This window comes from Platalea leucorodia (genome assembly GCF_965183815.1).
Source record: "Platalea leucorodia genome assembly, chromosome: 16".
Classification (NCBI taxonomy): domain Eukaryota; kingdom Metazoa; phylum Chordata; class Aves; order Pelecaniformes; family Threskiornithidae; genus Platalea; species Platalea leucorodia.
In genome coordinates, this window is record NC_138838.1 from 4,361,195 (window position 1) to 4,379,460 (window position 18,266).

At 43.3% G+C, this 18,266-nt stretch overlaps 1 protein-coding gene across 1 annotated transcript in view; it reads right to left on the minus strand.

The window, feature by feature from the left end:
- Positions 1-18,266, minus strand: part of SPNS2 (SPNS lysolipid transporter 2, sphingosine-1-phosphate) — a gene marked incomplete at its 5' end in the record, with an annotated part of 138,798 nt that overhangs the window by 100,781 nt on the left and 19,751 nt on the right. The window contains one exon of the mRNA XM_082327903.1: positions 372-437. Coding sequence (XP_082184029.1) covers positions 372-437 — 66 coding nt within the window. The remainder of the gene's footprint in view (positions 1-371; positions 438-18,266) is intronic.

Below are 18,266 nucleotides of genomic sequence, written 5' to 3' on the forward strand. Positions count from 1 at the left end.
GACATCACACATCACACTTATTACCAACCTACGGAGAGTTAAGAGAAGTGAGAACAACAGGATCCTGCTGTTGGTTTATCATGAGTTTTCTGATCTAGGGGAAGTAGCCATCTCCTATTTGAATTTAGTTGTCATAAAGAATATCATCAGGTTTGTTTGCTTTTGGCCCATTCTGCACTCAAGTCATTCTGAGCCCTGATCTCCTGCCCATCAGCAAATCAAAACCAAAAAATCCCTCACGTTCACTCATCTTCCTAGTAAGAGTACATTTCACAACCAATGTGCCCAAGGGCCATAACTGAAGAAATCTGAAAGCACCCTTCTGAGAAGAGAAAGGTTACAAAAACCAGTGAGAAAACAAATACTCTTACCTGTCTGTAGTAAGCCAGCCCCACTGTCTTTGACTCCAAAGTGCTGCTGGATGTCTAGTAACACACCTGCAAGGAAAACAGAGAGAAGAAAGTCAGTACCTTTGAAAAGCATAAAACTGAAACCTTTTGTGAAGCATCAGCAAAGCTTCAAATTCCAGTAGTTTAGACACATAGCTTCTAAAGTTTGCACATTGGCTTCTTTTGCGTACACACAATAATTTCGGGCTACTACAATAAAAGCAGAGATAGGTACATATAAGATCATGCAAAAAGTGCAGGAATGAAATCCTAATGCATGAGAAACCCGTCTTTCCTTTCTACTTAAATAAGATCAAGGTTTTCTTTTTGTTTGTTTTCTGCAGAATCCAGATCCCTTACTTCTGTTATTTTACAGAAATACAGGGAAACTCATTCTGCACCTTAGGTGTTTCAAATGGTTTGACAAGACAAACAAATTGAATCCAAGACAAGTTTTAACAAATCTCTGTTGGGAGGAGATATGACACATCGATAGGAGCAATGATGGAAGTTTTCACACTTAACTAGTTCTGGGGGGTTCTCATTTCCAAAACAAATGTAGAAAATAAAGTCAAGATAGCTTAGTAAAGGCTGGTAAGCGACCAAATGCTTAGCTTTAAAGCAACTACAAGCAGAATCAAAACCAACCTCCTCTCTTCCCTGAACCCCTAATATATTAATTGGCATAAGCAAAATTAACAGGTTTGTAGTATATACATATTCAGCTAGATTTAGCACTTGGGTATCAAACATATAAATACACGCAATGTCAGTACGTACAAACAGGCATGCTTTTGCAACCAACTAGCCAACAGGGAAAACCCACAAGAGAGCTTTTATAACACATCTTGGGGGAAACACATGGGCCAAGCTGTAGATCGTCCAGTTGCGTCAGATACAGATCCATAGGCCTGAACGTTTGGCTATGGTCTAAACAAACTGCACTGACTTCTTGGGTCTGGAACAGAGACAGTTGCTCTCTTAATATCTGGGACTTCCTTATTTAGTCTACTGTCTTCCCCAAACTTGAGAATATGCAAGTTTCTTTTTTTAAAAACGAGGAACACCATTCTCCAACTATACTGAAAACTTATAAAAGTTCACCTCCAGCTCAAAATTTGACCCAAGGCTTTATCCAAAGTGATTCTGCTTATCACTGCAGGTCATGGGAATCAACTAAGCACCAACCTGAACTCACTCACCATAAATATCTTAGCTTTTGGGACTGCCAGGATCACACTAAATGACAAACACAGAGATAAAAGACTCAGAGATAACTATTCCCAGAAGACATCTGGGACAATGCCAAGAAAACAGACATAAATAAAAGGTACTAAAAGAAAAAAAAATACAGAGAAGGAAGCAAAAAGCAAGAAAGCTCATTTGTCCTATTCCATATTACTTGTACATCACCATTTACTCAGGGCAGCATTCAGGTTGGCTTTTAGACTACCAATATCTGCCCAGTAACGTTAGTTCAACCCCCTACCTCCTACAACCCCCCACCCCTTCCTTGCTCTCTCTATGAGACTGTTTAGCCCCAAGCAGAGAAGGCTCGGGGTGGAGAAGGGTGTGAATCTTATCGATGTGTACCAATACCTGATAGGAGAGGGGGTAAGGAAAACAGAGCCAGGCTCTTCAGCGGTGCCCAGTGAAAAGAGGCAAAGGGCACAACTGAAACACAGGAAATTCCATTTAAACATAAGAAAAAACCTTTCTACTGTGAGGGTGGTCAAACACTGGAACAGGTTGTCCGGAAAGGTTGTGGATTCCCCATCCCTGGAGATATTCCAAACCCAAGAGGACACGTTCCTGAGCAACCTGCTCTAGTTGACCTCGATTTTAGCAGGGGGCTTGGACTAGATGATCTCCAGAGGTCACTTCCAACCTCAATTATTCTGTGATTCTGTAATTCTGAAGTATTACGTGCCTGATTATATCCAGCCTGACACAGTTTGCCCCAGCCTTTCTTTTCCTTTGGAGAGTTGCTGCCTACTATAATTCCAACAAGAACTTCTTAGCTTCCTCTTGGATGGCAGATTTACCTCCATTTTCAAAGCGCCCTGGCATTTCTTGGCTGTCCTTCCCTGACTTGCTCCATTAATAACTGAGATATCATTATCCAGGCAATACCTGATGAACAAAAATAAATTTTGCATTTGCCTAGCAAAACCCTCTGTGGTTTAGATGACTCACATACTCCCCTTGGTGTCCCACCCTTTCAGAAAAAAGCTGTTCCCTTGCAACCCAACCTTACTTAGCTTAACCAACTCTGAACACCTCCAATTTGTGCTCCATTATTGGTTGGCCCCAGACTGCCCACATCAGGTGAAGCTCAGCAAGTCCGAACAACTTGCGCGTTCTATAATCCCAACTTTACAGAAGACAAACCCATCAACATTCTCAAGAAGAACATGGAAGAAGGGAGGAAATACCGAATACAGTGGTTTCTTATGCTCTCCTATCATCACTCAGGTGTGCTACACAGAAATGAAATATCCTACTAACTCCCTGCAGCTGAGCCCCAGACACTCCAGCTGGAGAAGCCAAGTCAGAGGGATGCAAGCTCTCCTTGCTTTGACAGACACATGCAATACAAGTACATCACTGGGTGGTCAAAGCGATGCCCATTCACCTCCCGATCCACGGGCTTCCTGGTGGATGCCATGCTCCTGTTCAGCCCATCAACTTGCAGCTTCTTTTATTTCAGTAACAAAGGGCTAAGTTTTGCACCCACTTTTCTTTCAGGATGGGGCTTCAACTCCCACTGACAGGATAGATTCTCATTTTAATAATTAAACTCTGTGAAACAGGCTACAAATACACTACCTAAAGTCTGCAAAGAAAAACAAAGTAGTAAGGGACCCTGCAACTGTCCTGTTCCCAGCAAACACTCTAGTTAGGATGGTAACTGATGAAAAAAAATTTAGCCTGAAGCTAGTGCAGACAGGCTACCCTGATGTTGGCTTCATGGTAGAAATCTCTGTGCTGAAGTGACCACCAAGCAGGATTCATACCTGCTAAACTAGCAGGTGCACGAGGGTCAAGAGCAAACCAATAACAGAATCTCACCTGTGCAAGAAGCAAAATGGCACAACCTACTGTCCCGCCAGAAGATACCAAAGGGACCGATTCAGTGATGGGAAAAGGGAGATTAAGAGATGTAGCCCGGCCTTATTGAACCTGTCTGAGGAGGCAGATCCTTTGAGCAGTGGGGTTGGACTAGATTCTCTCCACAGGTCCCTTCCAGTCTCAGCTACTCTGGGATTCTGTGCTCCAAATCCCATGATGAATGCACACGCATGTCCAGAGCTCCTTCCACCACCCTGAAAGGTGCCTGCCTTGCCTACAGCAGCATGTCCCCGGCCATGCCAGAATGGCAGAGAGGCACATCAAACCACCAAAAGTTACAGGGAGCAGGAGCCTGGGATGTGATGGAAAACATAGCCTCAGAAAGAAGAATTTTTTTGTATTTGCATCAAAAACCAGAACAGCAAGTGCAAGGGATTATAATAGGGCCCACGCAGTAAAGCAGAGAAGGTCTTCTAGTTCATTACAAAGAAATTACCTGTCCAGTGACAGTGGCCTTACAGTTCTACAGTGCTTTTTTCCACAACAGATCATAATGTGTTTTACAAGCTTGAACTACTGTAGCCACAAATGAAATACATTTAGGACACAAAAGTACAGCCACCTTGGATGAAGCCCACAACTTCATTCTGGTGGTGGAGAGGGAAGTGGGTTCCGTGGATAATCAATGCACCAGGACAACATCGAACCACAATTATAAATCCTGTGTGAGCTTGGAAGAAGGTCTCAGATGATTAAGAGAGATCTGCATGTCTAATTAGCATGAATTTCCTACTCCAAGTCTATTTTGTATTCTCTTTGGACTACAGGTGTTTTGATATGGGATTTAGAGCATTAAATTAGAGGCAGCAGCAAGCAGATGATGCAACACAGCTATGAAGTGATATGAGTTTCTCTCTGCCGTGGGAGTTTTCCTTTCAGCACACTCACGTGGGAAGACACTCCTCCTCTCTTAAATTTGCTCAGCTCTGTTGCCACCTTACCATGGCAATGACTCACCCCAAACTTTAATAAGATTTAGGGATACAATTAAGCAATGATAGACCAGGGGAGAATCCAGGAAAATGATAGAGCTTTTGACTTTCCCTTCTGCTTCTAGATGATGGGAAGGCAGAGATAGCTGGAGCCAGGCTCCAGACAATGATCGTGTTGCTTATAGAGATGCGCTCCCAGGTGTCTCACAACACCTGATGCAATCCAAGGGAAGCCGCCACATGTGGCTGATAAGGTCTTTCTTGGATTAAAGTTCATACCTATGTCCCAGGAGGATCTCAAAATAGCCATGAGCACCTAACAGGCACCGCTCTTCCTGAGACAGCCTCTCAGCAGGGCTGATGGCCCTTTGGGATGTCTTTATGATTACACGGCACACATTAGTGCCATCACCTATTATTTCTTAAGCACATTCAGCATTTTCAGGACTGAACAAACACACGCAAAACATGGTGCCAACCTTCCAGAGTATCTTACCAGCTGAACCAGACACTGTTAATGCTGATGTAGAGCTTGGAACTCAATGACATGAAACGCGGGCAGCACCTAGCCAGGAGTGCTGATCAAGATGGGCACAGAGACAGGACTTACTGGGAAACCCAGGCAGAGGAATGACTAGTTACTTCAGCCCTATCTAGGTTACTTTACTAGGCCTGCTGTACTAGTGTCTAAGTACCTGACAAAGACACCAAGGCAGTCATCGGATTTTTGTGGGTACTGGGCATGAAGAGGACTTTTAAGAGCAATTTGGGGGATAAAAGGTCTTTGGGTGTGGAGTGTCAGATAGGGAGGGAATGTGAAGCAAATGGGGAAGAGGAACGTGGCTGACCTCATCCACTCACAGTGTCAGAGGGTTTCTACGATCTAGTGCAGGATCCAGAGTACTGCTGCCATTTTTAATGGCCATTTCACAAACAGTTAATATAAAAGACCTGATTCTGAGGCTTTTGGAATGCAGGTCCACCTGTAATGGCCTAAGTTATCTCTGATTTAGGGGAAATGCTTTGGGAAAGGTGAATTTTCCTGGAAGTGCACGGTTCAGGCTTCAAACAGGGAGGTAGGTGGTACAGATCACGCATGAGGCAAGCTGCTTGCCTAGATAGGCTTTGTGCTCCTGACCAGAGCTACAGCAAAACAGAAGTTGCAGGACTGGAAGGTCATCTGACATGGGGTAAAAAGATGCTCTGAACAGAAGGTCATCTTAGTACAGCTGTTTCTTGTGTTAACAATCATTTACTGAACTAATCCATAGCAGATCTAGCATGCAGAGTGCCTTGGTTATCCTTTAAAAGAAATGTGGGCTCTTCACCTAACTGCTGCTACCTGTATATATAGTTGCCATGGTAAGAAACAGTGTTCATAAGCTAAGCCACAATGAAATCACAATTTCAAAGCAAAAAGACATTCGAGCTTGCCTGGAACAGCCCTGTTTTCCACTCACCAAAACAAAACATCATGATTTGATTTCAAACTGCTTCCAAGGCAGGTACAAAATACAGAGTTAGCCTGTGCACTGAGCACAAAGCTACAGAGGCAAAGCCACAGGTTTTCAGCTAACCAAGCCTTGCACCAGTAATGCCAATACGCATTCTTTAAACACTGCGTGTGTGCCGCAATACCATTGGCCAACATAACTACTTACCTAAAAAGCACATGTGTTTTTAAAGGTATCTTTTAATGGGGAAAAATTACGGTGCTTGAAAGGAACCAGCACACAACTTTCCCCACGATGCAGGCTGGGCACTGACAGCCCCCATGTGTGCCCCCAGCACCCTCTCTCCTGCCCCGCTGCAGCCCTGGACTTGCACCGATCTTTGGGGAAGCCTCAAAGGAGGTGGAGGAGAACCCCCACTCACGCACCCTCTTGGCTCCCAAAGAGTCAGAGCAGACTCTGCACTGACAACTCTTTTCACGCCATTAGCCATTGCTGCCTACCTCTCCTCTATCAAGGCATTTTCCTTCCCAGGCTACGCTCCTTGGTTCTTCCAGGACCGGCTCCCTCAGGTGGAGGTAACTGAGCAGGGATAGCCAAGCCCTGGCCTCCTAGCCATTAAAGGCACAAGCCACCTTCCTATCATCAGGCTCTCCCTCATGCCTGCAGCCATATTCAACCTGCTTCAAATAATGCATTAAGGAGACACGGGAGCGGTGTACACACCTGTCTGTTCAGAGACATGCGAAAAGATTAGGTGGAGAGAAGTTTATTCTGAGGTCTCTCTGATGGTATCTTGACTGCAACCCCAAGGTGTGACGGCAGTTCACACACAGATCCCTAAGCTTCAAACGAGCTGGCTTCAGCTCAGCCACCCACTAGCTATTAAACACCGGCTTCACAATTTGGACCCTATTTAAATACTCAGCTGCAGAAAACCACCGTAGCCCTGCTGATATTTGTACCTCAAGATAAATTCCCACTGCTACCAGAACTAGCAAGTCTAGAACTAAAACACAGTACCACCTTCTTTGGATTGCCATGAAAGCATTCCCTGTCTGACATGCAAAAAAGAAGCAGGCCTGGTCTTTAAGTATTGCTAAATAAGTGGTGACATCTTGCTTGAAAACATCGACAGGAGCTTCCTTAGGATATACACACAGACTTTCCTTCTGCAAAACTAATTTCCACTGTTGCATGACATGACAATACACATTGGTGAAACAGTCTTTGGTTTTGAAATAGTGTTGCAGGATTAAAAAGAAACAAACAAAACAGAACCAGCACCTAGACAAATCAAAACAAGGGTTTCCTAAGAGCTGCTCACACTGGCATGCAAGAAACCTGTGACCTAGAAAGCACTGAAAAGAAGCTGCCAACACCCAGAATGGCATGTTTAGAAAGGAATTTCCCTGAGCGATAACAGTGGAGCACTGTGAAGAGAGAAATCCAGCACGGCCATTCAAGCTGAAGATCAGGGAGCCAGGGTCTCGGCGCCCAGCACTGCGGTCGCTCGCAGGCCGTGGAACAGCTGCTTACAAACCCGCTAACAAAACCCCGGCGTAGGCACGGGTGAGCGTCCAAAGCCTTCGCAGACGCCGACAGCCTCCCGCTACCTGCGTGTACAGAAAGGTGACGGGGTGCAGGCTGCTCTCAGAAGACTGTGTTTGAGCAGGAGAGCAAACCCGTAAGGGCACACACCTGTAGCTCTGACACCCCAGAGGACTCGCTGTTTACCCTGAGTAGCATTTTCAGTGGGCTTCCATCAGGATAGGTGCTGTACACTCTGCCAAGCACGCTACTGCTTGGGAAATGAAATAAAAATTTCTGTCTGCTTTGTAGTGACATTCCTATTCTGAATCAAACCCCAATATTACCCTCAGAGACTTGCACCACCTGTCACACCCACTTTTTCCATTCGATGTTTTTATCATTATTATAATATCAGTGGGGAAGTATCTGAGCTATTCATCCATTCCCAAGGGCTATTGGCTTACCTGCTCGGCATGTAACAAGTAATTAAGCATTAGGAAAAAAAACAAGGAATGTAATTAACCAAGGGCTTGGAGAAGAAAATATATTAAAAAAAAACTTCTCCCTCTCTCTCTGGCAGGGGCCAGGTAGTAATAAATGATGGTTCCTTTAACATAGCCAGAACTTCACTGTAATGTTGTATGCAAAGCACAAAATTGTCTGCAAGAGTGGGAGGGGATGAAAAATGTTCATCAGGTGCAGAATCGATTAGCACAAGGCATCAATAACACAGGATCAGGACACCTAGGGAAGGCAGCACAGGACAGCTAGTCCTGCTCACATTAAAAAAAAAATCAAAACAAAACAAATAGGAATTTGAATGCAACCATGGCTGCCAAATGCTGGGTGCCTCATTGGCAAAACCACACCCTAATCAAATCCCTCATCTCCCTAATTACAGTGTAGGCCTGTTCCCAGGACTATGGCTAGGAAGGAAGCCCTTGTCAAATGGGGAACGTGGGATACACGGCCAACATGAGCCCAAGAGCTTAAATAAATTCCAAAACATGGAAGATTTTCCATTTATGATCCAACGCAACAACAGCTCTCACCAGTAAAACTGCAAAGGGACATGGGTCAAACCTGAGACTAAGCTCACAGGGGTCTTTGCTCTCCTTTCCACACCCGCACACAGCTCCCTATAAAGAGATCCTTAATTTCAGTCCTGCCTTAGCCTACCTTAACCAGCCTTGCAATTCTCATAGGCCAAGGAAAGACTTCAACGAGAGATAAATGATGTGATTTGGCCAAAAGGACAGGCTAAATGAATTGGCACCTAGACCTGAACTTAAAAACAAACTTATTCATTCAGACTTGAAAAGATTCCTTTATGAGGAATGGCAAAAATCAGAAGCTGTGACAAATTTAAACAACCAGCTGCTACAGAAGTAGTAGCTAAGGTTTATGCTAGTCATCTGAAATGACAGGAATCAGTAACAGCTTTCGGACGAAGCTGGCCAGACTTTTCTCCGATACCCAGCATCTCTATCTCGGGACTCGATTCAGACCCTCTTTCTAGTCTTTTAACTCACACAAACCAAGCAAGGCATGCTTTGCACTGCAATACCTCTGCTCTAACACAGAACAAAACACCATCTTTACTGAGGGAAAAGGATACCCTTGTGACATTTTAGATCTAATCAGCAGCCTTAACAGATTTTCAGACCAAAAAGCAGAGCCTTAAAAAATAAGAACATTATTATTTCACTTACTGAAATCTTAGAAGTTTCAGAGACTCCCCCCATTCATATTCTCCTTATGCATGCCACGGCAGAGAAAAGTGGGCCTGCCACCAAAAGCTCTAGTTGTCTTCTGGCCTTGTAATCTTTAGAGAAGACTAACAAGTCTAGCTAATTCATGCAATGAAACATATCTCGGAGACTTTGTATATGAACTAATTAAAATAAATAAAACCCGTATAGATAATGATAGAGCAAATCAAGTGCATATGAATTCAGCCAGTGACTCACCACTCCCTTGTTTTCCTTATTGGAAAACTTGGCGTATCACCGTACCGGAGTGACAATGAGTCAGGAAACTGGCATGAGCCACAAATTGCAAGGAAATTAAAATCAGTATCTACAAAATCTCTTTTTGGAGAGATTTTGGAGATTTTGCTGGCTTTGTACGGATGTGGCTATGGACTTCACAGCTCTGTTCTCATGGTTTTCTGGCTAGACAAAATCAACAAAGGAAGGAGTCATTTACGCGTTCTTCTAGAGACAATACATAATGATTAGGCTCTTGTTCTCAGAATCAATTTGCCTTTACTTTTACATCTTCTTGCTTGTATTTTAACCAAATACATTTGAAGCATACTACCATATCCTACTGAATACTCGGTAACACCTTATCTAGTAAATGGGCGGGTGTTACTCGCTTAGAACCAGCCAAACTACATGCAAATGTTTTAACAGTACTAAAGCGAGAACTAATGGTGCGCGTGACATGAGGATAACAGTTCTCAACCTAATTCTGTGCAGGCATAACCTCTAGCTGGTCACTTGGTCGCCTGGCTCATTCACGCAGACCATGAGAACTTGCATTGTTATCCTCTGACACAGCCCCTGTCTCGAGATTTTTCAGGCAGGCTGGGAAGACAAGCCCACCAAAAAGCCTGAGTTATCAGGTGTACCTCCTATGCACAAGCAGCTATGTCTCTGGGGCTCTCAACAGATCACGTTTCACTATAATAAAATTTGATTCACAATGTTAAACTAAAAAAAATAAATTAGCAAGAAATAAAAAATGCAGATTTCAAGGCTGTGAAGGCTAATAGAAGAAAGCCTCTGTGTTCTCCAATGCCCCAGACTCTAGTGAGTGAGGATTTTTTACTCACTCCCTCCCCTTTTATAGCCACACACACACTTTTGTGACACAGAAGTCTGAGATATGAGTGAACAACCAGGGCAATTAGTGACTGATGATTTACAGCAGATGACAGCTAATTTCTTCAGTCAAGAAGATTTCTATCAAATCTGTAGAAATATGCACTCAGATTGGACATACTTCCAAGTGACTGCATCTCATTTCTTATTTGCATTTTGCTTCTGCTTAGCAATGCCTCGAAGCTATTTTGGAACATCACAAGCTGTCCAGGGCACATTGGTATATCTGTATGTAATTGTAAGGAGCTTTCTATTCTTTTTTACTACAAAGAACGTTTTATAAAATGCAGGGGAGATTCCAGACAGACGCAGAGGGACCCTGTACAGGGTGGCCTGCAGCAGAAGAGCAGCCCGGCGGTAAAGCAGCCCGGCGGGGAACGTCAGGCACGTTCCAGGCAGGTTTCTGCTGCGCAGAACCACCAGTTTCTCAGTCAAAGCACGATGCGTCTACTGTCGTGGTCCTGGGCTAATAAAGAGTTCTGGTAATCAGCTTCATGTCAGGATCGGGGTATCTGAGCACATCTCCAGCGCTCCTGCCAAGCTGTATACTGATTTTAAGAAGTGGCTCTGCAATGGTAGTTAATGTCCACTATGCAAATCTCCCTCTGGGACCTATATCTGGAGGGGATCATGCGGCTTTAAGTGCAAAAGCAGGAAAAGCTGGAATTGCCTACAGCATATCCTCCTCAGGTGAAAACCTGGATAAAACTGTGATGCCAACTTGGTGCCCACTTCTAAGATGACAGGAAATCTGTAGGGGGAAAAAAAAACCACACCAAACCAAACCAAAACACCCACACACAAACCAAAAACAAAGCCCTACTATTTCACTATTTCAAGTAACTACCTAAATCTTCTTGTTTTAACTTCCAGATAAAAAAAGCTTTTGGCTGCAGATAAAAATACCTGCCCTAATGTTAGTAATCCCAGAATGGCCCTTCCTGTTAAATATATGCTTTAAACATCTCTGAGACTCTGCTGCTGAACATGGCAAATAGGTTTATGAGCCTGTCATCCTGCATAAGGAAAGGAGGATGAAGCTATTCCACGTCCACCCTTGCACGCCACTCCCTTTCATCCACCTGTTTCCCCTGGTCTCTCTGGAGCACCATAACTGGGACTTTCTGGGTCTCCTCACCCATCTCCTGATCTGGAGGGCACTGCGATCCGTACAGCAGCTTCTCATACCCAATGCATATTCCCTTCCTCCTTCCCCCTCCCCATTCTCGCATTCACTCGGGGAACTCTCCCATCACAAGCGCGTTGATCTACACAAGAATCCTACTGCATGGTGCGTCAATATATAACACGTGATGTGAATAAACCAAAAGGTCCTGTTTAGAGGAACTTTTTTCATATCCTCACGTGACCTGAGGAAGACAATTTTCCCACAGATGAGGCTTGAGGGTATATTACTACACACTGCCAATGTAGGCTCCCGGAACCCTCTTGTATTTTCTTCCATAACTATTTAAAGCAGCCATTGCAGTCCTCTAATCACGGGCATTTTTTAATCTGCGTATGGGTGGCGGTGCCCTTCTGTCATTGCCCGCTCCAACATCTCCCACTGCCTGAAGATATCTTTCCCCGAGCACAAAGCAATGTGACACTCCTCTTCTGCACACACACACGTGCACACGCATGCACCTCCCACAGAAATGCATTAAGCACTTGTATTTCATTCCGGGTCCTGGTCAAGCTGTGCTACGAAGTGATCAAGCATGGCGCACAACTGTTGATGGCTGCGTTAGGTATTGTAAGCAACGTATCTTTAAATTCATCTAGCTGACAAGGCAAGTGGGTTTGTACAGGTAATTAGTAAGGCACACAGGTATTCAGAGAAGATCTGTGTGTGGCACAAAAGCTTGTTAAGGAACACGGAGCTTACCCACAGCACTGTTAGGGAAAAGAGAAAAGAAACCAGCTTTGGAGTTATCACAGGAGATTATTTAAATGCATCAGTCTAGCTTCTTAAATATGACCTATTAAAGAATTTACTATGTTCTACAATAGCTCCATGACTGATATAGCAGTAAAATCTGTGTAAAAAACCTTATACCTGCATGAGGGTGTGTACCTAGATGAGAACAGCGTGCACTAGAATAAGCGTGACACCTAGGGCTTCTCTATAAATGCAAGTGGCCACTGGTGCAGCCACGTGACAGCAGTGACACCGGGAAATCCTCACAGCATGAACAGGGCTTGCCCTGTCTTATTTATAGAGGGTTTTTTTCGTTGTGAGTTATAGCAGTTTCTGAAGCTAAAACATCCTCCATAGCAAGGTTTTTGGTTTTTTTGCCTAGCCGCATTGCCACAGGACCTCTGTGAGCTGGGCTACGGTAACAGGACAGTGATGCACACCCCTACATGACACACCCGCGTTAGCAAAACCCGAACTCAACCCAGGCTTAAGAGACAGGACTGCTCTGTTCCCAATCCTGATACTACATCACTATTTAACCTTGGGTAAGTTATTTGATCGTGCAGAATTTCAGAGTCTGCATTAGCCTAATGAAGATAATAACAATAATCATGTGTGTCACAGATACAGTAGGGCTTGGCTATTATGTTCTTGTGAAGTGCTTAGAAGAGCCCCAGATGAAAGAGAAATTAGGAGAAGGAAGATTAATTAAAAGACATGTGCATCCCAAATAAAAAAGATGGGAACGTTTTTGTTGTTGCTGTTATTAGGAGAGAGAGTCTCTCTGATTTAGGGCAGCTTTTATTTCTATGTTGGTAAAGCAGACCCATTTTAACCACTTTCCATGTTCAGACTTTATTTGTAGATTGTGGATAGGTGATAAAGGCCACTGAGCCTCTGATATTGCAAACATAAAGGCCTTTGATGAAAGGTCTGATTTCACAGTAACTGGTGTCTGTGATATGACAAAGCTGACAGCCCTGCCTCTGTTTCAACTGTTGCAAGGCAAAACAAGGAATCGAAAATTTACCGCCCCTCGGAAGGAAAGACTAGGATTGCAGAAAAGGAAACATTTCCTGTGGATAAACACACCACAGCGAGCACAGTCACTAGTGAGAAATGTTGCAATAAAATTATGTTAAATTCCCACATGCTTGTTAATAACAGACTTGTGCAAACAGAAATATGTTTTCTACAGTGCTTTTTATCTAGGAAGGACTAAGCACTTACCGTTTAGGTCAGTACCATTACCTGTTTTAAACACGGGGAAAGGGACACAGTGAGAGATGCGGCAATACATCTGAACTCACGTCTAATTGAGCAGCACAGCCCAGAAAGAGACTCAAGCTCCCTGCTTTTTCCCCAAGCCTCAGCCTGGACTGCTATCTGCCGGAGCAGGCTTCCTCCTTTGCCAAAGATGAACCCTGGCTCTTCCTGCAGCCCGCTAGGAGTGTTAGATGCCAGACTTCAATTCAACAGCATCCTGTGACAAATACAGTTCTAACTCTAACTTCACTGCGTGAATTTCAAAGCAATACCAAATTCTGTGGACTATCCCTCGGGGCATTCAGTAATGAATTTCTTAAAAAATAGGCGAGTACAGGAACCTGGGAAAAAATTAATAATTCTACATTCTTTCCAGGACATAGAAAAACCTTTCCTTCACCTTGCACAGAAAGTTTTCTGTTTTTAAAAAAACAGGGTGGTATTGAACCCTTCATTTCTCAAGAGTCAGATTTTTTTAAATTGCTGTCAGCAAGTCACCCACGCTTTGATTTGTGATACTTAACAACACAATAGAAGAAAAAAAGGACGCAGCCTCCACTCGTTTCAGGAGACACTGCAATACAGCTAGCTAAAGAGGGAGTTTGGGTTTCCCCCCTTAACTATAAACACTAAAAGGCTCTAATTTGTTAAGCTTCTGCTCATGCAACATGCGTTAATTCCTTAATGAGAGGTGTACCTCAGAGTCAGGACAGCTAATCACAAGATCAAGAGTTAACCACAGCACATAGCTCATAGGAGCCCACATCTTTTTTCAAAGAACGGCTTGGCAAGGTCCCACGAGCCAGTTCACAGCAAGTTTATAGCAAAACGTTATTTCCTAAAAGCAGAACTAATAATCCCTGTTTTCCTATGGCTTTATTTCTTGAGACTGCATTCTCCAATGCTGTCAGAGGTGGCTGATGTTCAAAATCTTTTGCCTTTGCGGTCTCCTTCACATCTAATAAATGTTAAGCTCATGTTACAGGGACTCCCTCATTTCCCTGGCTCCAAATTTCTATGAAACCTCTAGCAGCAGTGTATCTTTCAGAAGTCTTCCTTCAAGTTCGGCCAAAATCGTCCAATGGATTAAAACAGTAAGGGGTGAGGGGAAGAAGGAATAACCTAGAGAGAGACTGACTTACAGAATATCCTCTGTTTAAAAAGAAACTGCTTCCATTGCAATTCATGTCTTCATTTATTGGAATTGCTGAGGTTCTTTATTTTGGTTATAGTGGCCACAGTTTATTCCAGACTGACCTTGTTTCAGAACAGCTATAAGCATCATAAGATCTGAAGCCAGCCATCGTGGTTTTTCCTTTCTATACAGAAGCAAATCAGTATTATTACTCCACTGTATGTACAAACTCGGAAATGCGCGCGTTGTCCGGTGCCCGTTACAACTTTCACTTCTGTTCGTCAACAGCATCAGTAAGATAAAACACCGCACAACTCTGGCGAAAAACAGACCTAGCAAAATTTCTTGCAATGATGTTTAATAACCTTAAGTTTTATAGCTGGCCAGTGAAACATCGCTTTCAGGACAGACAGTCCGTAACTCTCATTCCTTATCTCAGGATGCTTTTATGTGTGAAGTGGGAAACTGTTAAATCTTCAGAGATAACCAAGATTGGACCCAGGTGCTGCACATAAAGGACTATCACTGAAGTAAAGCAAACAGTATTTATCTTTCCCTCTCTACGCACACCTTACTTTTGCACAGTAATATCCAAACAGCTGAAGAGATGGGGTCAGGAAGAAAATGCTTAGCCACCGAGCTTGTACAGAACATAAAAGGCAGAGCTCCCTTTGAAGAAACAGCCTCTTGGGGTCCTGTGAATATGCCTTCTCACTGAATGGAGAAGAAAAAGAAAAGATCCATTTTAAAATTAAAAGGCAACCTGGGCCTCAATATGAACAGTAATCCACGCTCTTTGGTCCTGCACTTCAGTCACTGGTATCAAAGGTACTTCTTTTAGGACACTTGTCAGTTCTTTTGATCATTTATTCTTGATTTACATGTTGAGCAGAAAATAAAGCATCTTAGCCATATGCCCATTAGAACACTGCATAATATATAGGGGATGAAATAAAAAAAAAAAGCAGTGCCAGTCTGAGGCAGAGGGGAAAAAAAAAAACCCTCAATGCTGTCTGATTATTGAAAGTAACTCACAAAAGCATTGCAAAGTGCCTGTGCGGTCAGTAAATTTGAAGTAGACGAGGATTCAGGAAGTACTGCAAACTCTGAGCACCAAAATCGGTGCTGACAGATAAAAGAAACTCCTTGTGAAGCATTCTGCTGTGGGGGTATACATATTGCAGGTGAAGGGCAGGCTTAAGGTCTTGCATAAGCGTGCCATGCCCAAAAGCCTTTATTCCTTCTGCTCGTGACACTGGCTGGAATCGTGCTTGACTATGAGTACCCACACGGTCTGCAAGGTATTTGCTGGGAAGCTGGGCTGTAGAGCACCTGCTGATCGCTGCTTACGTCAATCCCTCAGTGCTGAACCAAGAACAGTTTGGTCTGTCTAGAAGCGCAAAACACACCATAGCACGGATATAGCTCACCGCTGAACATGTTTTAGCATATATAGATAGCAGGTAAATCCACAAGGACCTGACAAGATAGCTATGCAAGCTACCATAGCAGAAAGAACTATTTTCAAACAGGCAAATGCCAAGCTAGCGAGGGCGCTTTCAAGTCAGTCCAACAGCCAGACGTGAATGCCACCCAAACACCGGCAGATAGCTCGGTGCAGGTCTGAACAGGCACGCCAGGTGTTCCCAGCAGGTACGCACTTTACAAAGGGAGCTGCAGCATTCCTCACCAACCTCCGCATCGGAATAGTTTTCAGATGGGGTCCCAGAAGTCATTTACTCTGTAAGCTATTCCCCGTAAGGTGTTGGGGATGATGGAAATGAAAACAAGAGAAAATTAATCTTTTCATTCATTTAGAAAGATGCAATTCATGACTCGTAGCAAGCTTGTATAAATAAATAGCATTGTTTAAATCTTATTTGTAATTACTTCAAGCCAGAGACTTTCAAAGCTGCACTGAGAATATGGCATCCAATTGTCTAATTTATTGTTATTTTAAGCAGGTACTGTATGCCCAAATTCCCTTGGCAGATTATATCTCAGCTTAAGTGTTTTGCTAGAGGTAATTTTCACGCGTTCATGACAGCAGCAATGAGAGGAAGGAAATCAAACAAAAGAGAATTCCATCTATGTTGCCCAATTTCTTCCTCTCTCTGTAGCAAGTAAAAGAGATTTGTGCACAACTGCAAAGCTGAGCACTTGCTATGCTCTGCCTGGTTTGGCACGTAAGAGAAAGTGGAAGCGAGGAAGGACCAAATGCAAGTGGTTTGGGAAAGGAAATAAATGAGTAGGCTTTCTTTACCAGCCAAGCATTTCTCAGAAATATGGAAAACTGCTGTTTGTGCTAATTTTGCTCGCTATACTATAGCCACCTGTTCATTACAACAATGGTAATTAATAAGGAACAAAAACTCATAAGCAGATCACCTTGAAAGTCTTGTTCATACTTCATCAGCCTCCTGCAGTCCCCAACCACAGACTTAAACTTCATAAGGATCACAAATGTATAGAAAAGGAGAAGTTACTGAGAGGAAAATCACTTGTGCTCATGCATATATAAGTCTGGAACACCAATTTGCCTAGGAAATGAGTCTTACTAACACCTTGCTTGAAATACCCCAGGCGTGCTTAGAAGGCACCTGGTGATCCCCAAGGAAACTGATGCAATTTTGAGGAACTGTCACATAGCTGGTTGTTCTTGAAAAGTTGGACAGAGAACAAAAATGGTTGGAGAAGCTCCTATCACGTATCTACTGCTTTTAAATACCCATCGCAGTGCTGCAGTGTTGCATGAAATCTAAGACACATAGCAAACACATGGAAAATTAGCAGCCTCCTAACATATATCACTGCTAATAGCCAGAAGGATCACAGTCACCCATTTAGTCACTACAGAAGTTGAAAGAGTTACCATCTGTCCTTTTCTCGAGGCACTGTTTTAACCGAGAGGGATTTCTACATGAAAGTATAACCAAATCCTAAAATGCTATATTCACTAGAACTGTAAGAGAGATATATATATTCAGAAAAAAGTTGTTCCCTAAATCAGCTTAACTTTTTTTCCTGCTGCTAGAATATCTGAACTGCTCCTCCCTCAATGAAGAAACTTGCCTTTCATACCAACTCAAATTCCCATGCAAGGGATTTAATTTTGGTTTTGTCTTCTGCTCATTTTGCTCCCACTTTGTGATGAAAGTGACTGAGGAATCACAACTGCTCCATGCACGCTAAAACTGAACCCAAATCTAGTTTCCTTCTCTGTTCAGAAACACAATCAGCCGTTTGATTTTTTTTATATGATCATTATTTAAAAATACACACATAATCCTATCCAATCTTGAACTAGCTTCAAATGTCTGTCTTTAATTAGCTGCATTCCTAAGTGTCTGCTACAGGTAAGAAAACACAACTTGATATTTGAAGTGGCAGAGACTGAGAGAAAGCTCTTAGCATTACTTTTAAATGACCTGGAATTTCAGAGAAGACTGTTGATTCATCTCCTTGTAGCTGGGGTCACAAGCTGCTGTTCCCTATCTTCTGATGCTCTAAGGGCCCAGAGGAGGACTGCAGATATTCAGGGACAGCTGATGATGTTAGAAGATGCAGGTGTTAGAAATGACAAAGACATTTGTCAAACGCAAACATACTCCATCCTACT